The sequence below is a fragment of the Mustela putorius genome, unplaced genomic scaffold (genome assembly GCF_011764305.1).
Source record: "Mustela putorius furo isolate JIRA1106 unplaced genomic scaffold, ASM1176430v1.1 tig00003856_pilon_pilon_pilon, whole genome shotgun sequence".
NCBI lineage: Eukaryota > Metazoa > Chordata > Mammalia > Carnivora > Mustelidae > Mustela > Mustela putorius.
In genome coordinates, this window is record NW_025422008.1 from 1,148,136 (window position 1) to 1,171,691 (window position 23,556).

Sequence of the window (23,556 nt, forward strand, 5' to 3'; positions counted from 1 at the left end):
AACATAGATGTGTATGACAGGAAAATACATACATAAGTTGTAGCTTATTCGTACAACGGGATACTGTGCAGCCCTGAAGAAGACTGGACCGTGGCTACACCCTGCAGCGTAGAGGAATCTCACAGACATGGCGCTGAGAGAAAGAAGCCGCACACAGGAGTATGACCCTTTGTATGTGAAGTTGAAGACCAGGACAATTTATAATGTCAGAAGTTGACACCTTTTGTGGTGACGTATTGACTGGGGATCTCTGCGAAGCTCAGCGTGTTCTCCATCTTGCTCTGGGGGTAGTGTGTGGAGGTGTGTATGTGTAAAATCTCCTGAGCTGTTCTCACAGGAACAGTCCTCTCTATGCATTTTATTTTTTTAGACTTTTAATTGAAGCAAAACTATGCTTTGTTTTTTGCTTGTTTGTTTTAATAGGACTCTGACCATTTGCATATACCGCTGAATGAGCAAAGTCCAATCCAGAATATGCATTCCTGTCAAGGCCCTTTTGTCGCCCTTTGGGGTTACCATTATGGCTCTGACGTGCCAGGTACGTTCAAGGCTTCCCTGCCAGGGGTCGGCCTCCTAGCTCTCTGTGGTGTTTGGTTGGCAGCCAGAGCAGTTCTGTTTGAACCACAGAGGATGCCAGTGGACTATAGAGTTTCCGCCTTTACCTGCATTCTCAGAGCCCCCTCTGTCCACATATTTCCTTGACCTACATGATACTCCAAGAGAGGACACCAGGAAACACACTCATCTGTCCCAATCCACTTCCAAACTCAGAAGGTGGTTCTTGTGGGGTGCCTGGGTGGCTCAGTGGGTTGGAGCCTCTGCCTTTGGCTCAGGTCCTGATCTCGGTCCTGGGATTGATCCCCGCACCGGGCTGTCTGTTCAGCAGGGAGCCTGCTTCCAACTCTCTCTCTGCCTGCCTCTCTGCCTACTTGTGATTTCTGTCTGTCAAAAAAATAAATTTTAAAAAACAGTATGACAAAATTAGTAGCACATCCTATATAGTCTTCTGTAACCTCTTTTTTTCTCTTTTATGCTTTCTATGAAAAGCTGATTTTATTGATTCAATTTATTATGCACAGAAAAAAGGTATGCTATAAAACCAATACTAGTGATCCTCATATGGATAGTGTATATTTCTTTTTAAAAAAAATTAAATTAATTAATTAATTTCCAGAAAAACAGTATTCGTTATTTTTTCACCACACCCAGTGCTCTATGCAATCCGTGCCCTCTATAATACCCACCACCTGTTACCCCAACCTCCCACCCCCCACCACTTCAAACCCCTCAGTTGTTTTTCAGAGTCCATAGTTCCTCATGATTCACCACCCCTTCCAATTTACCCCAACTCCCTTCTCCTCTCTAACACCCCTTGTCCTCCGTGATATTTGTTATGCTCCACAAATAAGTGAAACCATATGATAATTGACTCTCTCTGCTTGACTTATTTCACTCAGCATAATCTCTTCCAGTCCCGTCCATGTTGCTACAAAAGTTGGGTATTCATCCTTTCTGATGGAGGCATAATACTCCATAGTGTATATGGACCACATCTTCCCTATCCATTCGTCCGTTAAAGGGCATCTTGGTTCGTGCCACAGTTTGGTGACCGTGGCCATTGCTCCTATAAGCATTGGGGTACAGATGGCCCTTCTTTTCATGACATCTGTATCTTTGGGGTAAATACCCAGGAGTGCAATGGCAAGGTCATAGGGAAGTTCTATTTTTAATTTCTTGAGGAACCTCCACACTGTTCTCCAAAGAGGCTGCACCAACTTGCATTCCCACCAACAGTGTAAGAGGGTTCCCCTTTCTCCACATCCCCTCCAACACATGTTGTTTCGTGTCTTGCTAATTTTGGCCATTCGAACTGGTGTAAGGTGCTATCTCAATGTGGTTTTAATTTGAATCTCCCTGATGGCTAGTGATGATGAACAATTTTTTCAGGTGTCTGATAGCCATTTGTATGTCTTCATTGGAGAAGTGTCTGTTCATATCTTCTGCCCATTTTTTGATATGATTGTCTGTTTTGTGTGTGTTGAGTTTGAGGAGTTCATTATAGATCCTGGATATCAACCTTTTGTCTGTACTGTCATTTGCAAGTATCTTCTCCCATTCCGTGGGTTGCCTCTTTGTTTTTTTGACTGTTTCCTTTGCTGTGCAGAAGCTTTTGATTTTGATGAAGTCCCAAAAGTTTATTTTCGCTTTTGTTTCCTTTGCCTTTGGAGACATATCTTGAAAGAAGTTGCTGTGGCTGATATCGAAGAGATTACTGCCTATGTTCTCCTCTAGGATTCTGATAGATTCCTGTCTCACGTTGAGGTCTTTTATCCATTTTGAGTTTATCTTTGTGTACGGTATAAGAGAATGGTCGAGTTTCATTCTTCTACTTATAGCTGTCCAGTGTTCCCAGCACCATTTATTGAAGGGACTGTCTTTTTTCCACTGTATATTTTTTCCTGTTTTGTCGAAGATTGACCATAGAGTTGAGGGTCCATATCTGGGCTCTCTACTCTGTTCCACTGGTCTATGTGTCTGTTTTTATGCCAATACCATGCTGTCTTGGTGATCACAGCTTTGTAATAAAGCTTGAAATCAGGTAACGTGATGCTCCCAGCTTTATTTTTGTTTTTCAACATTTCATTAGCGATTCGGGGTCTCTTCTGATTCCATACAAATTTTAGGATTATTTGCTCCAGCTCTTTGAAGAATACCGGTGGAATTTTGATCAGAATAGCATTAAAAGTATAGATTACTCTAGGCAGTATAGACATTTTAACAATGTTTATTCTTCCGATCCAAGAGCATGGAATGGTCTTCCATCTTTTTGTGTCTTCTTCAATTTCTTTCATGAGTGTTCTGTAGTTCCTCAAGTACAGATCCTTTACCTCTTTGGTTAGGTTTATTCCCAGGTATCTTATGGTTCTTGGTGCTATAGTAAATGGAATCAATTCTCTAATTTCCTTTTCTGTATTTTCATTGTTAGTGTATAAGAACACAGAAGTGAACAGCTCAGTGAGCTGACCTGCAGGCAGTGATGTAACAGTTCTCCTGTACTTAAAGCTGTTTTTAAAAAAAACTAGTATTGGAATCCTTAATATAATGATTTTAATAAGCAGTGGCTTCACTTTCAGCTGGACCCCTAGTAAGTTTCTGAATTCTTCTTTTTGCTGCAGGAACTCTCAGTTTTGCAAAACTTTGTTATGTATCTTTTGCTTTGAATGTCCTTCTTTGTAAAGGAAATCTGCTGTCAACTCATCCCCATTTTCTCTCTTGATCTTTCCTCTTTTTTTTTTTTTAAGATTTTATTTATTTTAGAGAGAGAGAGAGGGAGAGAGACCACGTACAAGCAGAGGAGAGGGCAGAGGGAGAGGGAGAAACAGGCTCCCTCCCAAGCAGGGAACAAGACGTGGGGCTCGATCTCACACCCCTGAGATCATGATCTGAGCTGAAGGCAGACCCTTAACTGACTGAGCCACCCAAGCACCCTATCTCGATCTTTCTAATGACGTCCATTTGTAGTTGTCTTTCAACAGTTTCTAGCAGAGAGCTCTCGCAGCTAGAATACAGCATCCATTCTCTTTACTGCATGTGTATTCTGGCATTGAATCAATAAAAACTATGGACTTCAAACCGTCTCCTTTATGGGAATGTTTCCACAGGAAGAAATGGTAGTGTGCTGAATCCTTGGGAATCCTCCTTGGCAAGTCTTTCAGTTCTGTCTTTGTTGTGTTGGCCAAAATTATCATTTCATCTCTTATATCTATTTCCAATTGCACATAGTTGAGCTGTCTGTCACTTAATGTTTCCAAGGCTTGAAAAGTTTCTCAAGAAATAGGAAATGCTACTTCTTGTGGTGTTTGAAGCTTCATGTCCACACCCATTTCAGATTAATTTTAATCTGTCGTAATTTTCCTTGGCTTTGGTCAATGGGGCAGGAGAAGATTGTGAGGGCAAGTGTTTTTTATATCCGTGTAATGATGCATCTTCCTTTACTGTTCCAAACACTTCATCTGTAATGTGGCCCCCTTCAAACTCCCTTTTCAGAGTCACACTTGTTCCTGCATACAACATTTTTTTATGATTACTACATGTTCTGGAGAACAGGCAGTGAACATCCATTCATATCCCCAGACACTATGTAGTATGGCTGTCTGTCCTCCAGGAGGGGTAAACAAAGGAATCATAATCCTTATCCCAGGAATCAGAACAATGACTACATGATCCAATCACAAGTTTCTCATTTTCGGTATTTTTAGAACTTGATATTTTTCATTTCTCCTCTGGCAAAGGTATCTTTAACATCTTCCCTTGCTTGGAGGTGGGTCTGATGGGACGTGGCAGCCGCGGGCTCCCAGCTCTGGTGCCAAGTCTGTGCAGAAACATTTGGCCAGAGTGGCACGAGTGTCACCCAGGTGCCAGGAGCAGCAGAGACAGCAGTCCCTGCTGAGGGTCAGGTGTCCTCCATCAGAGGAGTCATGACATCTGTACCTTCAGCTTGAAACTTCCCCGGTGTGTTGTTCAGGGAGACGCTGCTTTGGGAAACATCCCCGGTGTTCTCCTTTACGTGTCAGTAAACCTTCCTTTTCCCATTCTTTGGTTTCATTGAGTCTTTTGCCTTGAACCCATCAAGAGATGAACCCAGTTTTCAGAAACAAAACTGCCAACCTGACAACCTCACTTGGCATTTCCCTTTTTATATTTAATTTAACTTTATTTACTTATTTGAGAACAAAAGAGCACAAGCAAAGGGAGCACAGGCAGAGGGAGAGGGAGAAGCATTCTCCCCGCAGAGCAGAGAGCCCATGAAGGCTAGTTCCCAGGACCCTGGGACCATGATCCTGGGATCATGACCTGCGCCAAAGGCTATTAACTGACTGAACAGTCCAGGTGCTCCTCCAGCACAATGTGTAATAGAAGCCGTGAGTGAACATTATTTTAGTATTGTGGATCTTTCACCATTAGGTAAGATGTTAGTTTAAGGGTTTTGATAAATGCCTTTAATCAGATTGAGGAAATTTCCTTTATCAGTAGTTGAATTTTTATCATGAGAAGGTATCTGATTTTGTCAAATGCTTCTTGTCCATCTGTAGAGATAAGCATGTGGCTTTTGTTTTCTAGTATATTAGTATATCTAGTATATTAATGTGATGTTTTACCTTGATTGATACGGATGTTTAACCAATCTTGCATTCCCCGAATAAATTTCATTAGGTTTCTTTAACTCTATATGTTGCTAGATTTGATTTGCTACATTTTGTTGAGATCTTTGTGTGTGTGTATGTGTGTGTGTGTGTGGGTGTGTGTGAGTCCACATTCATAAGAGATAATGGTCTGTAGTTGTCCTGTGATATCCTTGTCTGTTTTGGTGTCTGAATAATCTAGCCTCATAGAATGAGTTGGGTTCCCTCCTCTTTTTTGGGGGGAAGGGTTTGGAAAAGTTATTAATTCTTTCAGCATATGGTATAATTTGCAAGTGAAGCCATTTGGAAATAGGCTTTTACATGGAATAGTTTTTCACAATTGACTCTATGTTCTACCTCATTATAGGCACCTCCAGGTGGTCTATTTCTTCTTCAGTCAGATTTAGTCATTTGTGTCTTTCTGTGTTTTTGTCTATTTTATAGAAGCAAGTTGATATTTTGGCATATAATTGTCATCATAATCTCCCAATTCTCTTTATTTCTGTGTGGTCAGTCCTGATATCACCTCTTTCACTGCTGATCCCAGTATGTAGGTCATTTCTCTTTCTCTCTCTGTTTCTCTCTCTCCTTTAGTGAGTCTAGTTAAATATTTGTCAGTTTGGTTGATCTTTCAAAGGATCACATTGGATTCAGTTAGTTGCCTATATTGTTATTTTATTCTTTTCTCTATTTCATTAACTTCTGTTCTAATCTTTATTTTTCTTTCCTTTTGCCTGCTTTTGCTTTAGTTTGCTCTTCTTCCTCCTTTGCCTTAATGTGGAAGTTTAGGTAATTGATTGAAGATGTTTCTTTTTCATACAGGCAGTTCCACGTATATATTTCCTCAGCACTGCTTTAGTCGGACCCCCTCGGGGTTGGTATGCTCTGTCTTCATTTCTATTAATCTTGAAATATTTTCTGATTTCCGTTTTGATATCTTTGACCCTTTGATTATGTGGAAGTGTGTTAATTCTGCATATTGTGAGTTTCCCAAATTCATTCCAGTTATTTATTTCTGGTGTCATACCACTGTGATATTTGCCTTATTTTTACCCCTTTAAATTCATTGCATTTTTTAATGGCCTAGCATATGACTTAATTCTAGAAAGCTCCATGTGCATTTGAAATGAATGTATATTCTGTTCATGGCTGGAATGTGCTTCACATGTCAGACTTACACTGTTGTTTTAGAGTATGGTTCAAGTCTTCTTTATCTTCATTGATCTCTGCATAGTTGTCCTATCCATTATTGAAAGTGATATACTGAGTTCAAGTACTATTGTCATATTGTCTGTTTCTCAGTTTCTGTCAGTTTTGCTATAAACAGTTGGGTGTTGAGTTATTAGGTGAATGTATGTTTAGAGTTGTTTCATCTTTCTGATGACTTGACCATTTTATCATTCCAAAATGATCCTGTTTATCTTACTAGCATTTTTTTAATTTTTTTTTAAAGATTTTATTTATTTATTTGACAGAGAGAGATCACAAGCAGGCAGAGAGGCAGGCAGAGAGAGAGAGAGAAGGAAGCAGGCTCCCTGCCAAGCAGAGAGCCCGATGTGGGACTTGATCCCAGGACCCCGAGATCATGACCCGAGCCGAAGAGAGCGGCTTAACCCACTGAGCCACCCAGGTGCCCCTATTTTTTTTTTAAAGATTTTCTTTATTTATTAGACAGAGACACAGTGAGAGAGGGAACACCAAGCAGGGGGAGGGGGAGAGGGAGAAGGAGGCTTCCCGCTGAGAAGGGAGTTTGGTGCAGGGGCTCAGTGGACCATGACCTGAGCCAAAGGCAGACTCTTAAAAGCTGAGTCACCCAGGCGCCCCCTTACTATAAAGTCCCTTTTGGCTAATGAGTGTATCCACTCCAGCTTTCTTATGGTTGTTTGCCTGAGGTAGCTTTTTCCATCTCTTTGAGTTTAATCTGTTTGTAACTGAGATCAAGTGCGTCTACTGTAGACAGCATAGGTGGATCTTGTTTTGTGTTCAGGCGAACAATCTGCACTTTCATTGACTTATTTAAGCCACTCACTTGCAATGTTAATATTGACACTGTTGATTTATGTCGGCTATCTTACTTTTTGCTTTTTGTTTTCCAAGCCTCCCTCATTTTGTTTTCCAAGACTCCCTCTCTCTCTCACTCTTTTTTTTTTTTTTTTAAGATTTTATTTATTTATGTGACAGACAAAGATCACAAATAGACAGAAAGGCAGGCAGAGAGAGAGAGAGGAGGAAGCGGGCTCCCTGATGAGCAGAGACCCTGATGTGGGGCTCAATCCCAGGAGCCTGGGATCATGACCTGAGCTGAAGGCAGAGGCTTTAACCCACTGAGCCACCCAGGCATCCCTCTCTCTCTCTTTTAAAAAAGATTTTATTTCTTTAAGAGAGGTAAGAAAGAGAGGGTGTACAGAAGCAGGGGAAGTGATGGGGAAAAGGGCAGCAAGGCTTCCCGCTGATCAGGGAGCCAGATGCTGGGCTTGATCCCAGGACTCTGGGATAATGACTGAGGAGAAGGCACATGCTTAAGCAGCTGAGCCACCCAGGTGCCCCTCCACTCATTCTTCTTTTACTGATAAATTCTTATTCAGTGCATAAACTGCAGTATTTTTTATCATTTAATCATTAGCCACTTCATTTTGTAGATATTTTCTTAAGAGGTGCTTTTGCCATGTTTTCTATATTTTAAATTTTGTAATTTTTTTCTTCATATCATATTCATAATATATATTCAAATAACATCTTTATATATTTATATAATATCCTGGTCCTGCTATATTGCATCTTATGGTTCCAATATTGAAGTTTCATGAGCTTTTTACTACTCATTTTTTCTAAAGTTACTTAATCACTTTTTTTATTTCCATTTTACCTTTACTTTTCTTCCTACGAGTTGCTTTTCTTCTCTGTGCAATTTTCTGTATAAGTTTTATGACACATATGTTAAATAGAGATTTCTCTAGAGAAATGTGTTTCTTAAAATTTGGGGGGCATCACCAGTCCAGGACAATTATAAACTAAGCTAACGACCTGAAGCTATTTTGGCCCAACAGCCAATGGGAAAGAAAATTTGAACTACAAATCACAGACGGCTTAGTCCGTGTCTGCAAATTTTTGAAAAAGTTGTTTGCTCACTTTTTCCCAACTAAAAACCAAATTTCCTTACAGTGTTCTTACACTTGATGATAGAACAGATTTGATTTGTGTCACTCTGTTCCAAGGATGTGAATCTTAGATTCCCAGATTTTCAGGGAGGGCATGTTTCTCCTGCTGCTCACTTGAAGCAGCTCTGGGCATTGTCTCCTCTCTGTGAAGCTCCTGAGCCTGAGAAGCCAAGCTAAGATTTTCTAGATTTGAAAAACACTCTACAGATCAGAAAAACTATTCTCTGGGGCTTATGGCCCATATTTAAATTTTGGGTTAATTGATTTTTCTCTTGATTGTTCTGCACTTTGGGGTGATTTTACATTTTTTTCTATCATTTTCATTTTTAGGAGAAGAGGCAGTGTTATTTTTAAAAAAAATTAATTAAATTCAATTAGCCAACAGAGTACATTATTAGTTTCATACGTAGAGTTCAATAATTCATCAGTTGCATATAACATCAGTGCTCATCACCTCACCTGGAGAGGGGGCAGCCCTAAACCTTAGTCTACTGTGTAGGTGGAAATGGAATCCTCAGTAAGTATTTTTCATTTCTGCTCTTTTTTAGGCACCTGAGTCAATGCTAGAGTGTAAGTCACCTAAACCAGTGCTGATCTGTGTCTCCTGTGAGCCAGCGCTGGCCTGGGAACTGTTACTCAGGCCATAGAAAGTACACACAGAAGTTGGAAGTGAGTGTGAGCCATTAAGCTCTACCTTCTCCTGACTGAGACTGGTTATTTCCAAGCAACAATAAGCATGGGTATCACGTCATTGGATCTGCTAAAACACTGTGATTATAGCTGTTCGTGGACCAGAGATGAAGTAGGACAGTGTCTAAAAGGGAGTGGTTTTTCAGACCTTTGTGGAGGCCACATAAAATCTAATAATATTATAGACACCCAGAAATATGTGCATCATATGTCTGCGTGTATAATGAGGATCATCTGAAGTGACACAGAACTGGGTTTTTAATCCCTGGAAGATACAAAGGCCAGAAGAAGATGTGTTGAGCAATTGCTTCATGACCCAACAATGCTACTCCACTCATCTGTGAGTAGGGACTGGAATGGACAAACCTGGCCCATAACAACCATCCAGGGAATAAGTTGAAAGATGCCACTTATGAGTCACTCCTCATCCAAGCAGACTTGAGTGCCTGCAGTGTCCAGATCAAGTTCTAGTCTCAGATCATGCCTCCAAATGTGGAAATCGGTCATTCTTTTCCATTCCTGAACCCCAAAGTCCATTCCCAGAACTTGTACCTCTCTTCCCACATATAGGAATGCCACACATCGACAATCTTGTTGGGGGCACAGACACCTCCATCCACAGAGAGGAGAACCCACTTTGCTAAACAGTCCAGCACTTGGACATGACATGAAGCTTCAACAGTCATGTGGCCACCTGCCAGACTCTGACTCTGGACATGTGACAGGCACACTGGGACAGCATCCGTGCATTAGGGACAGGGGGTCTGAGCAGTGTCACAGTCATGTCATGAAACTGTCAGGGGGCAGAGTGATAGCAGTCCCAGCTGCAGGGTCCAGTGGCCTCCCTCAGGGGAGTCAGTGGTGTCGATACCCAGGAGCAGGCGCTGACTGTCTGTGGGCCTCCATCCAGGGTCCAGTGTAGATTCTGCTCCCGACTGTGTAGTCTCAGGCCTGTATTGTGGCTTTCCTGGAAATAAAGCAAGATCCCATATATTCTCTCTCTTCCCTAAGTCTCTCTGTAACTGTATATATGTATCACAAGGAGTCAGAAACCCACATAGGGAAAAGTTTCCAAGAGCAAGATCTCAGACACTTTTTACCAACTTTATGGAGATATGATTGACATACACCATTGAGTGAGCTTAGGGGTACTACCTGTTGATTGATACATTTCTGTATTGCACAGTGATTACAACCATAACATTAGCTAACAGGTGCATCACGTCACATAGTTACCATTTCCTTTCGTGTGATGCAGACATTTAAGATCTACACTCTCCATAACTCAGACGTTTTATGTTGAGCTGATAACTTCCTCAGTCTGCCACCTGGCTGTGCCCCACAGGAGAGAAAAAATGCATCTCCCAGCATGTCTTTCATTTTTCTTCCTACAAAAAGACATCTGAAGATTTTATTTATTTATTTGAGACAGAAAGAGAGCGAGAGAGAGAGAACATGTGCGAGAGAGGAAGGGAGGGGTAGAGGGAGAGAGAAGACATTTCAAGCAGACTCTGTGCTGGGTGCAGCGCCCAACGTGGGCTAATTCTCATGACCCTGAGATCATGACCTGAGCTGAAACAAAGAGTGGGACACCCAGATGCCCTGCCAAAGCCATTTAAATGTGTCTGTAAGACCCCTTCCCACAATGAGGGCTCTCATCGATGACTTCAGTGCTTCTCTATCTGGTGGAGTCACAGGATTGCCTGTGGCAAATACTTAGGCCTCTCTGCAGACCCACCACCTTAGAATGTTGCATGTGGGCCCAGGAATCACTAACATGATAAGCCCTACTGGAGAGGCTGATGCACGGCCATGTGGGGATCCTGCTTCCTGTGCTCGCTACTCAGTGTGGGATCTGAAGACCAGCAGCAGCAGCACCAACCTTGTTATCAGCCCAGCATCTCATTCTCTACCCCAGACTGTCTAGATCTTCGTAGTCCAGGAAATTCCTGTGCACACTGAAGGCTGGGCCTCCCTGGTCTCTGTGTCTTCTAGACGCAGAACCGGACTGTGCAGTGCGCCCTGGGTGTGCACTCTGATCAACCTGCTTAGCCCTGAGGAGACCAGGGTTTGGTCCTGTTCCTTTTTCTTCTACGGCCTTCAGCCCCTGGGGACCTCATCTCTGCTGAAGGCACTAAACATCATGTATATGCTGTCACCTCCCAAATCTATTTCTCCAATCCGGATATTTCTCCTCCCCTGCACTCTGTATCCAACTGCCAACCTCACTGCATTTCTAGTGCACATCTTCAATTCCACATGCCTAAATTGGATGCCTGTGATGCTGCTTCTTCTAATTACCTGATTTCAGAATCTTCCCCATATCCAAGGAAGGCGCTCCCCATTTCTACTTGCAGTCTGAAATACTGGATGCCCTCCTTGATTCCTCCTACTCACCACCCAGATTTGGTGGTTGGGAAATGCTGCAAAGTCCCTCTGTAAATATCCAGCACCCAACCATTTCCTGTATCTTCCCTCCTCACACCCCAGACATACAGCCCACCTCCCCCTCCTGGGTCACAGCACTGGTTTCCTACATTGTCCCCACTGGTCACTCGCCCTGCTCCTCTCGATTCTCACAAGAGCAATCTAAGCAGCAGTAAGAGCTGCTTAGAAAGTCAATCCCATTGATGTGCTCATTCTTGTAACTCCACTTCTCACTCAGAGAAAACTCAAGTCTTCTAATATCCTCAGACCTCCATGATGAGGTCACCTTCTCAGTGAGGCTCCCCTGATCCCTGGAGTAAAGGAGTCATCGTCCCCGTTCCAGCACAGGTGTTCTCTGGGTCTCCTTCCTCACAGCTCCTGCCAATTTCCAACTTAAACACTTCCCTTATTACTGCACTTACACAATACACAGTTCACCTCGGAATGACACTGGTTTGCACAGTGTGTGTGCACCTGTGTGTGGACTTTTTACAGTAAGTCCTGTCCATGCATTTCCTCATCTTTGTGATTTCTGACTAATTTTTGCAGCTTCATTCATTGTTAGAATGTAATACTCTTTTCTACATGTAACACAAACATGTGTTAGTTAAGTGACTCTTCATGTTATCAGTGAGGCTTCCAGCAACAGTAGGCTATTAGTTCTTATGTTTTGAGGGAATCAAAAGATATACTTGGATTTCTGACTGCACGAGGGGGTCACTGCCCCACATTGTCAGAGGATCAAGTGTAGTCTGCCCCTTACACTAGAAATACTCTCCACAAGACCAGCACATTTTCCCTCTTTTAGTCTCACTGAGGTGCCCAGGTGCAAACATAGCATGTCCTGTATGAGGCACATGACAGTTATCAGTTGAATGAATGAGCAGCTAGAGGATTCCTTCTTCTAGATGAGTCGCAGGCACAGCTGTTCTGAGGCAGTTCCCACCCCACATGCACCCACCTCCTCATCCCTGCTGTCTCTCTCCCCCCACAGGGCTCCCCTCCCCTCCCTCTCTCTGCGGAGCCCCTCCCCCCACAACATCTCTCCTGCACAGCACAGCACAGCACAGCAGAGTTCTCTTTCCTGAAACACTGTACTCAGGATCTTTGGGTGCTTTTCTCCAACCACAAAAAGATCTACATTAGACTCTGCTTTATAGATCCATGAACTTGGATCCAAGCCAGCACTAGGATCACTGAACTAAGGGTAGGGGAGAGAAGGCAGAGCAGCTGGAGAGAGAAATTAACTGATGTTTATTAAGGCTGAGAAACTTTCAGATTCCTCCTCTATCTCCAGAATCTTAAGAATAATCTAGAAAACAGGTCTAGAGTGAGGGGAAGAGATGGGTGAATCTGAAAGTTCATCTCTCCGTACCACAGAGACTCCTCTGTGCCGGGGGACAACCTAGGCCTGTGGGAGCATAGCCCAAAGCATACCTCCTGCTGTAACTGACAGGGTGACCCAGGGAGAATGGGACAAGAACTGGTACACAAGAGCAAGAGCCGGTCTGACGCTCTAGAGAAACAATGAAAAAAGCCCACCCCGGAATGTGGGCTATGACCCAACCCAGGCCCGAGGCGAGGCTGACCCAGTCACAGGAAGCTCTTGCTGCACAAGGTCCTGGTGACAGGTGACGTCCAAGTCCCTGTGATCACAGCTCCTAGTGAGACAAGCTTCTGCTCAAGGGCCAAGGACACAGAGCTGCTGGACAAGTCACCCCTCAGCTGGGTGAGCAAGTCACCCCCATGATGCACTGAGCACACACTGGGCACAGGCCCCATCCCCGCTCATCTCCTCACAGCCTTCTGCCCCCACCCTCAACAGACTCAGCACAGTAAACGCACGGTCTCAGCGGTTTCATTTATTTGATATCTCAATTTTACAAATTTCCTCTTTTGTTACCTAATCAACCCCATATGGAAGAATTAGGAAACACAACTCATGTCTGGATTCTCATTTTCAATACAGAAGTAAGTCATTTGTACTCAGCCCAGCATGAAATAAAGACAGAGATGGAGATGGTCCAGCCCTGCCTCTTTTGGAACAGGAAAGCACATCAGAAAGGAGAATAAAATCAGAATAGGGAGGGGTCTGGTGGGCAAATCTCCTCATGTCCTCACATATGCTCAAAGGAACACAGACACATTCTGACATATTCTGCACAAACAGAGTCAGGGGTTGCTGATGTCACCAAGTGGGGGTGTGAAGAAATCTTCCATCTCTTAGCTCCCACAAGGCAACTGGTCTCACACTGTGAAAAAAAATCATGTACAAATTGAGGTCAGTCCCACAAGTGGGGACATCTCAGCAGCCCCCCTCATGAGCAAAGTGTCCCTAGTGCCCCAACCCTTCCCCATGTCAGGGTCTCCAGGGTCTCACCTTTAGCAGCTGTGAGAGACACATCAGAGCCCTGGGCACTGTCATCACCTAGGGGAGAACAAACAGGACGTGGTCAGAGCCCACAGGAGAGGAGACTACAGGAGGAGCTATGGGGTGTGTGAGCTCCCCATGGGGTCCTGTCTACACTATCCCAGGGTCTCAGGGATCACCCCTCCATACGTACGTGCAGCATGAGAGTAGCCTGGTTTTTTGTCTCCTGTGGGGGAAAAATATCATGTCAGAGGCCTGGGACAGGACTGGGCTGAGATCCTAGAGGAAGCTCCCAGTCCTGGTTGTAAATAAAGTTTCCAGAATTGTAATAGAACACCGAGGACATGACAGAAAACATGAAAAATGAGGTGAGGAGTCACTGGGTCACCGGACTTGCTGGCATTCTGTCCTCAGCAGGGACTTCCCTCTCTGTCCTGTGACTGCTGGGCATGAGGTCCCCATCATCAGAATTAACAAGATGAAAATGTGTCTTTCATTTTCACAAGCATCTGCTACAGAGTGCGTGTTCATGATCTGCTCCAGAGCAGGCAATTCCATTTGTGAGGATGGTATTTCCCAGTAACAAGGCAGGACAGTCTGCTACCTAGGAGACTCCCCAGAGGGACAAGAAACCTCAGATCTCCCCACTCCATTCCTTACCTGAGCACTTCCTCCAGATCACAAATCCAAGCACTGCAATGACCACCAGGAGAGCCAGGAGAGCCAGAACAGCAATGATCCACATGATGAGATTGCTAGGTGGCTCTGGAAATGGACAGAAGGAGAGGGTTGCAGAGCTCTGGTAAGTGTCCTGGCTCTGCTGAAGTTCTCAAGAAGGCCTTCTGCTTTCCTTATGAAGAGGCTCTACCCAAAACCCTCCTTACCCCATCTCAAGGTGACAGGCTTGGGCAGTCCCTCATGCTGCACGTGGCATGTGTATCTCTGCTCCTGTCCAGAAGGCACCACCACAGCCACCCACTTCTGGAAGGTTCCATCTCCTGCAGGCCTGGTCTCTACAAGCTCTGTGTCCTGGGTCAGGTCCTCTCCATCTCGCTGCCAGGTCAGGGTGATCTCCGCAGGGTAGAAGTCCAAGGCCCAGCACCTCAGGGTGACATCACGATCAGAGATGGGGTGGTGGGTTACGTGTGTATTGGGGGGTTCTGAGGAAGAGAATCAGAAAATCCACACTTGGGTTTGCCTTTATGGCCACTGAAACGGCATTCATGTGACCATTCAGAGATGAACTGGGTATTGGTTCCGGTGGAAGAAGCACAAAACCCAGTCATCAGCACAGCCCTTGGGATCTTCTAATCCTGGAAAGTTCTAGACTCAGGGAGAGCGTCCAGGATAGGAGGCTGTAGGTTTAAGGGAGAGTGTGCACTAATGGTCCTGAATGTGGCCGGGGTTGAATGACTCAAAACACCCAGTCAGAACTCCAAAGATGTTTGTATTGGAGAAAAAGGCCTTGAGGGGTTCTGTCATGGTTTCCAGGGTGGCTGCCAGGGTCAAAGGGAACCACTGATGGATTATTGTAGGGATGGTCTCCACCTGTCTCCTGAGAGAGACTGGATTCCTCATTTGTCCTTTAGAAAAAAGTCACCCTCTGGCTGAGTCACTCTCTAGTAGGAACCAGAACACCCAGGTGGACCTCCCTCTCCCCTCCCATGGGAGGGCGTTGTTCTGACTTGAGTCCATTTTCCCTTCCTGGTGGGAAGCCAGCCCCAGGGGAGGGGCGATCAGGGAGGCCCCGGCACCTGCGCGCTGCAGCGTCTCCTTCCCGTTCTCCAGGTACCTGCGGAGCCACTCCACGCACGTGCCCTCCAGGTAGTTCCTGTAGCGCTCTGCCTCACCGGCCGCCTCCCACTTGCGGCGGGTGATCTGCGCCGCCGTGTCCGCCGCGGTCCAGGAGCGCAGGTCCTCGTTCAGGGCGATGTAATCCGCGCCGTCGTAGGCGAACTGACTGTACCCGCGGAGGCGGCGCCCGTCGGGCCCCACGTCACAGCCATACATGCGCTGGTAAGTGTGAGACCCTGGCCCCGCCCCGACAGGCAAGCGGTTAAGTCCAAGCAGAAAGTAAAACCGCCTAAAAGTTCCCGCGGGTTCTTCCGGCTTAAGGATGCGGGGCGGCAGAGGGGCAGCGGGAGGGTCCCTCAGACTCGGGTGACGCTGAGACCCGGATATCGGAGAATGAGGGTCGTGACCTGGACCCGGCCCTGTCGCTCACCGGCCTCGCTCTGGTTGTAGTAGCCCCGCAGGTTGTTCAGGCCCACTCGGAAAGTCTGTGCGGTGTCCTTGATGATCCGCGTCTCCCGGTCCCAATACTCCGGCCCCTCCTGCTCCATCCACGGCGCCCGCGGCTCCATCCTCCGACTGGCAGAGTCGCTGTCGAACCGCACGAACTGCGTGTCGTCCACGTAGCCGACGGAGATGAAGCGGGGCTCCCCGCGGCCGGGCCGGGACACGCCGGTGTAGAAATACCTCAGGGAGTGGGAGCCTGCGGGCGCGGAGGGGCTGAGACCCCGCCCGACCCTCCTCCCGGCGCGGGGCCCGGGGCCCGGGGCCCGGGTGGAGGCGGCCGGGAAGACAGGGGGAGGGGGCACCGAGAGGGGAAGAGCAGGGCGCAGGCGGGGAGGGACGGGGGAGCACAGGCCGGGACGGGGATGGGGGCGGCGGAGAGGCGCCTTCCCCGGGGTCCCGCGTCCCCGCCCGGCGGTCCCCTCGCTCCCGCCCCGCAGAGGCCCTTTCCTCCCGCCCCGCACTCACCCGCCCAGGTCTCGGTCACGGCCAGCGACCCCAGCAGCAGGAGGAGGGTTCGGGGCATCACAATTTTCATCTTCAGAATCTGAGGAGACGGTGAGTCTCAGCTGGGCTCGGAGGCGGGTGAGGAGACTTTATAACCCGAAATCGCGGCCGCTGATTGGCTTCGCCAGAAACCCGGCACCTAATGGGAGCGCCCGCTGGGTCTGTGTCATGAGTATCCAGGCAGGAGGAGGTGACACAGGTTGGGAGAGAGACAAGTGAAACCCAGAGAAATGGGGATTCCCCAACACTGGGCTTCCCCACCCCAGACACCGCCCTGGGGCCTGCGAGGCGACCCAGGGACCTGGGACTTTGCCCTGACCCCTCACCTACTGCACAGAGCGCTCTTTGTCACACCGTCCCCCTGAGCCGAGGCAAACATTCTGTTCACAGGGTATCTACACAGTCTCACAGATGACTGAGGATCCCAAGGATCATTTTGTGTCTGTGGGTTATCTCTATCAGTAGTAGGAATTATCTATCATAGTAGGAATTAAACAGGTTTAAAAATTCATTAATTCATTTAGAATCATATTAATAGTCTATGTCATGAAAACAGAAATATTGTTTTTATGTAAAATAACTATTTCTACAAATAAAAAAGCATAGTGAGAAGAGTGATGTTCTTGCTTTTTACATTTTTGCAAGACCCTTTCTTGTCTGTCTCCTTAGAAGAGCCCTGGATGTTCAGATTTGATTCTGCCTTTATTGTGTTGTTTTGGTTGATATGTATGAAAAAATTTACAATCTTACACAAATATGGGAGAAGAGTATGTTTTATAACCTCAGATAATTACGGCTATTCATCTTAGGTACTGTATTCAAATGACACAAGTTGTACTTTCTCTAAGGTTATTTGCAAAGTGGAACTTGAAAGAGTATCATTGACTCTGTCCTCTGATGCATTAAAATCCACAGGCCCATCTTGCACACTGAATGGATCTTGTACTAATGCATGATTTTTTAAAAAGTAATGTGTTGTTTAAAGTTATGTATGTGTTCCAGTGTTGATGAGGTTAAAATCGAATTATCAAAAGTCATATTTGTTTTAATATTACCAGAGATCCCAATAGATCAGTAGTGGAAAGCTGTCAAGTTATTGGTACATCACAAGTTTTCCAAAATTCTGATTTTTCTCTTCAGACCTTACATTTTTGATGAAGGCAACAACAAGTACTCTCAGCTGTTGTATATGAGTTGATTTTAATGAAAGATTAACTTCATGTTCATTTTCCAGACACTGTCGGTCAGTTGTCCTAGTCTAAATAATCCAAGTTCTGTGTCGTTCATTCCTTCAGGTAAAAATGTCATTCTGTAAAAAAACAAAAAAACAAAAAATGGCATTCTGTTAAAAAATAAAAAGAGGCTAATTTCACACAAATTATTTTCTTTGGGGTTTATGTTTGTAGAAGTGCTGTACATGCCATGCCATCACATATGACATGCTTAAATGTGAATTTGAGAATAATTACTAAGGATAATAATTTCTAGTGCTCTGATCAGCGTGTTTGAATGTGATACTAGTATTTTGTCCTACTTTTGTTTTTGAGGTATTTTATTTGCACGTAGGTATTATCTCCCTAGAAAAAGAGTCTCAGGATTTTCCCTCATGTGAGTTTTCATCTTGCTTCCTCATGGTCCATGATGCCAGCTGAGGTTGTCAGGACAATGAAACCAAACTGGAGGGATGGGGGCAGATTCTTCTGCTATTTTGGTAGATCTTTGAGTTGTACATCAAATTTGCTGCTGCTCACTTCACTCAGGTTTAACCTGCCCATAAGGTTCCCAGCAGTATTCCCAGCTCGGTGATCATCAGCAATTTCAATTCCCAATGTAACCGTGCTTCATCATCACAGTTAGAAACGGGATGATGACTTTGGAACATGGCCCAATAAGATCTGCCTTTGCCTCTCTTCTAGGCATTAATACTCTTGAGAGCATCTGCTGGGACATTCATGGGACCATTATGGTGGCTTGGGAAAATGGCGGAAAGAGTGGTTTTGGTTTTCTATGGAAGTGAGTAGTGGTGAAGAATAATAACATGGCCCTGTGCACCCATCACCTCCATTCTTGCTAAGTTTTACCTCAGTGCGAATGTCAATGATGTGAAAGGCAAATAATGTCTGAGTGATATTATGAAAAGAGTGTTAACCTCATGGATTCTATACAAGGGCCTCCGTGACTTCAGGTGTTCCCCAGACCACACTTGGAGAACAGCTGCTCTGAAAACTCTGGGAAAGTCTCCCGATGGTCCTGCCCTGGCCTCTTCCTCACTCAGCAGAATCCCTCTCCTTGAGCTGCACTTTCTTCCTCTGAAAACTCAGCACTGACTCTAGCCCCTGAGTGCATCTAGAAGAGACCTCACCTCCTTGAAATGTGATGGCAGAGAGGGTCCCCAGACTGGGAAGGGAGGTGGAGGGACAGGGATTTCCCTTTTCTTTTTTTTTTTTTTTTTTTTAAAGATTTTATTTATTCATTTGACAGAGAGAGATCACAAGTAGGCAGAGAGGCAGGCAGAGAGAGAGAGAGGAGGAAGCAGGCTCCCCGCTGAGCAGAGAGCCCGATGCGGGACTCGATCCCAGGACCCTGAGATCATGACCTGAGCCGAAGGCAGCAGCTTAACCCACTGAGCCACCCAGGCACCCGGATTTCCCTTTTCTAACTGGGGACAGTTTGTACCTGTAGGCACGAGATTCATACATAACCGACTTTGATTTTGTGACACATTGGCTTCATATGTATTCACATCCCAGACAGAAATCTGATGTTGTCTATAAGAGAAATCATGTTGGTCTTTTCACTCTACATCTACATGTGTCTAATATGTTTGATTCAAGACCCACAAAGCATGAAGCACAGCACCTACCAATACAACAGTCTGTGTGGAAGGAATTGTTCTGTATCCGCGCTGTCCAGTATGGTGGCCATGGGATGCGGGTGGCTCTTGAGATGCAGGTGACACTTGAAATGGGGCTGGTGTGCTGAGCAGTTGCATTTTTAATTGTTTTGAAAGAATAGGAATTTAAATAGCCACAGGTGGCTCATAGCTACTATTCAGACAGTATGTATGTAGAACGCTCTTAGTTGTCAGGATCCTCCTCAAAGAAGATACTGTGTGACTCATAAGTATATATGTATTAAATTTATCTTCAAATTGAAGACATGGATTGTCTGTGTGGGTCTGAAACATATCATATGCTTAAAATACAGCACCTAAGTGTAATTACCATGCATTGAGACAGCTGAAGTGTACAAAAAATAACGAAAACATGATGTATCACATCTAGGTCATTATGTGTTCAAAAATGCCCATCCCAGGAGCTCTTTGTTGTCTCTATTTCTTGGGTGTCTTGGGTCTTATCTGTGTTCATCTGATAAACAGAAGCAGATACATAAGTCTTTACCAAGCCCAGGTGAGAGGATTTATTGAACATACATGGATCAGATACTTTGTAGGCTCTGTACATACTTGTAAACATCATAAAGCAGAAGAGGGACTTCTTAGAATCCATTACGTTATTATCTTTTACCTCTCTCTCCTCCCCACACTCTTGCTCAAATTCAAACAATTCTGTTTCCCTTCACCCTTAAAGCCCTGTGCTCTTCATTTCTACTGAGGTAGAAATATACATGAAATGTTTACAATTTTGAGATGAAGAAATTCTTTTAAGTATGGCCCAGTGATGAAAACCCATCAAGAAAAACTTGAAATATCTGCATGTCAACCCCACACTCACAAAGATACAAACACATGTCATGATCGAACTGAAAGATACAAACACAATCTTGGCAGTCAGAAGGGTAACATTCATTATTGTTCTTCAACCAAGACCACCAGGAGCTCCTGCAGGCCCTCAAGTTGGATCTATTACCCGTTTCAGTGAGAGAGATTGCACCCCTTTGGGGGGCCACGGGGCATCTTAATATGAAGGTGTTGGAACCTAAGGGACATGGGCTTTGGATGGGAGTTTTGGAGAGGATCCGTGGAAGTGGGGCCCATTCCCAACTGCGTGTTGTCAGGACGTGTGGGTGATCCTATGGTTGAGCATCTCAGTGAGTCCACTCTCCAGCAGGCCAGACCAGAGTGAGGAGAGAGCAGTGATGGTGGAGAAACAGCGATTGCTCACATCGGCTGACACAGGGAGATGCGTGTTATTCCCTGGGTTGTGCAGTGCCTTGTTGTTCTGTAATGACACAGAGTGATGTCATGGTTTCAGAATGTCCTTGTCTGATCCTGATGTTCTGTGAGGTGACTGGCTCATGTCCCACAGGAGAAGAATATGGCCAAGTGGTGGACATTAGCCAGATTCTGACCACGCCGAGCTCAACTGTCAGTGTCAGACCAGCTCCCAGTGTTTGAGGCTGCTGGCTCTTCTCTGTTTAATTCCATATTTTAGGGGTGCCTAGGTAGCTCAGTGGGATAAGCCTCTGCCTTTGGCTCGAGTCATGATGTCAGGGTCCTGGGATCGAGTCCCGCATCGGGCTCTCTGCTCAGCAGGGAGCCTGCTTCCCCCCCTCTCTCTGCCTGCCTCTCTGCCTACCTGTGATCTCTGTCTGTCAAATAAATAAAACATTTTTTAAAAATTCCATATTTTAAAAGAGCTACAACTGATTCAAAACATGATCATAGAATTGGTGTTTCTCTTTTCCTTGGGTAAATACCCAAGAGTGGAATTGTTGGATTACATGGCAAATCACTATGTTGTACACCTGAAATGAGGGTAACATTGTGTGTCAAATGCAGTCAAATAATAAAAAAAGAAAAAGAAAGAAAAGAGAATTACAAATGTTAGAGGGGCGCTTGGGTGGCTCAGTGGGTTAAGGCCTCTGCCTTCTGCTCAGGTCATGATCCCAGGGTCCTGGGATCGAGCCCTGAGTCAGGCTCTCTGCTAGGCAGGGGGCCTGCTTCCCTTCCTCTCTCGCTGCCTGCTCCTCTGACTACTTGTGATCTCTGTCTGTCAAATAAATAAAATATTTTTTTAAAAATGTTAGAAAACAATTTGGGAAGGTGGAAATGAAACATCAAACCAATATATTGTAATGAGAAAACAAACAAATATGAGAATGTGGAATAAGTAATAGGAATAAAGCTATAAAATAAATCTATGTACTTGGCAAAGACGAAAGTAAGGGATGAGAGTGTTCATCAGAGGGTCAGGAAAACACTGTGGTAAAGGTTGATGGAAGTGATCACTGGGACACAATTTTTAATAGGGGCTTTAGAAAAATGTCTCCACAAATGCTATGTGCTTATATTGTGAAACAGACATATTCTTTGAGGAGTTTATCCTAAGGAGATAATTACAAACATTTACAAGGATGTGCATTCACTTGTGGTTTATAGAAACAAAGAACGGGGGGCGCCTGGGTGGCTCAGTGGGTTAAGCCGCTGCCTTCGGCTCAGGTCATGATCTCAGGGTTCTGGGATTGAGCCCCGCATCGGGCTCTCTGCTCAGCGGGGGGCCTGCTTCCCTTCCGCTCTCTCTGCCTGCTTCTCTGCCTACTTGTGATCTCTGTCTGTCAAATAAATAAACAAAATCTTTAAAAAAAAAACAAACAAAAACAAAGAACGGAAGTTATGTAATTGCTATAATCAATATGATGAAGGTAAGTACGAATAGTGGAACATTAACGTGTCAGGGATTAACCATGTGATTTACACAGAGGGTTGAACTTAATCATGGAAGCAAACTCTGGAGGCACCCCGTAGGGCATTTCTTTGTTCAGACAGGGAAAGGGAGACTCAGAGAGAAGGATGTGGTGGAGCCAGTGTTCAGCCTAAAAGGTTTGTCTCCCAGAGACCTTGTTGATTTGTTCATTGTTTCTTGTCTATCAGGAGGTAGGTATGTCTGTGCACTCCAGGAAAGTGAGCTGTTGCAGTGTTCCAGAATGTTCTGTGATAGGAGGCTGGGAGGCTCAGAGCCTAGGAAGACATTAAGGAGCAATGTGACTTGGCTGCTCAAATCACACTAAAGTCCATTATCCAGTGAACATCTTTTTTTTTTTTTAAGATTTTATTTATTTCTTTGACAGAGAGAGATTACAAGTAGGCAGAGAGGCAGGCGATAGAGAAAGAGGGGAAGCAAGCTCCCTGCCAAGCAGAATGCCAGACCCTGAGATCATGACCTGAGCAGAAGGCAGAGGCTTAACCCTCTGAGCCACCCAGCTGCCCTCCAGTGGACATCTTGAAGTCTCCAGGGAATCAGGATCAGCTGGCCTCTGGAGCTACAGTGCAGAGCAAGGGTGACACCCTGGTGACGGGACACTGGTACTGTCATGTGGGAGATGGGCATGGAGCAGAAATGACAGAGGAAAACGTAAGTCGCTCCTGAGATGACTGTTGTGTGGAGAAAGGTCATGATATCATGAAAGTAGAAACCAGGAGACCTAGCAGGTCCCCTACCAGTAGGATCAGTCACATTTACAGGATGCAATAGACATATGGGCGTGAAACAAAAACACAACTCCACACAGTGCTGTACAATCATGGAACAGGAAAGAGCTCTGGGAAACTAACAATATGACCATAGGAATGAATAATTGAGTGGATACACTGGATGATAACTGTTTTCCCTCCCTCAAGTCATACAATCAGGAATGTAATGGTAGCAGGAGAGAAAACCTATTTGTTTCTCGATCAAATGTTTCCAACAAGTTAATAACAACATTTTTAAAAACGATGGTGAGAGGTGCCTGGGTGGCTCAGTCATTAAGCATCTGCCTTTGGCTCAGGTCATAATCCCAGGGTCCTGCCCTGGTACCTGCTCAGCGGGAAGCCTGCTTCTCCCTCTCTCACTTACCCTGTTGTTTTCCCTCTGTCGCTGTGTTTCTCTCTGTCGAATAAATGAAATCTTTTTTTTTTTTTTTTTAAATGAGGTGAGCAGCAATGGCCACGGTCGCCAAACTGTGGAAAGAACCAAGATGCCCT

The 23,556-nt window shown here is 45.1% G+C and overlaps 1 protein-coding gene and 2 pseudogenes across 1 annotated transcript; all 3 read right to left on the reverse strand.

Moving 5' to 3' along the window:
• Positions 1 to 3,108: 3,108 nt before the first annotated feature.
• LOC123387582 lies at positions 3,109 to 5,193 on the reverse strand (annotated as a pseudogene).
• Positions 5,194 to 13,305: 8,112 nt separating this feature from the next.
• LOC123387559 (DLA class I histocompatibility antigen, A9/A9 alpha chain-like) lies at positions 13,306 to 16,744 on the reverse strand. The gene is made up of 8 exons (XM_045065174.1): positions 16,593 to 16,744; positions 16,054 to 16,323; positions 15,584 to 15,859; positions 14,714 to 14,989; positions 14,490 to 14,594; positions 14,023 to 14,055; positions 13,839 to 13,886; positions 13,306 to 13,710 (listed from the first exon to the last, which is right to left on the reverse strand). Exons 1-8 carry the CDS (start codon positions 16,660 to 16,662, stop codon positions 13,706 to 13,708), a joined length of 1,083 nt encoding a protein of 360 aa, XP_044921109.1. The 5' UTR covers positions 16,663 to 16,744; the 3' UTR covers positions 13,306 to 13,705.
• Positions 16,745 to 18,208: 1,464 nt separating this feature from the next.
• Positions 18,209 to 18,585, reverse strand: LOC123387564 (annotated as a pseudogene).
• Between the last annotated feature and the right edge of the window lie 4,971 nt (positions 18,586 to 23,556).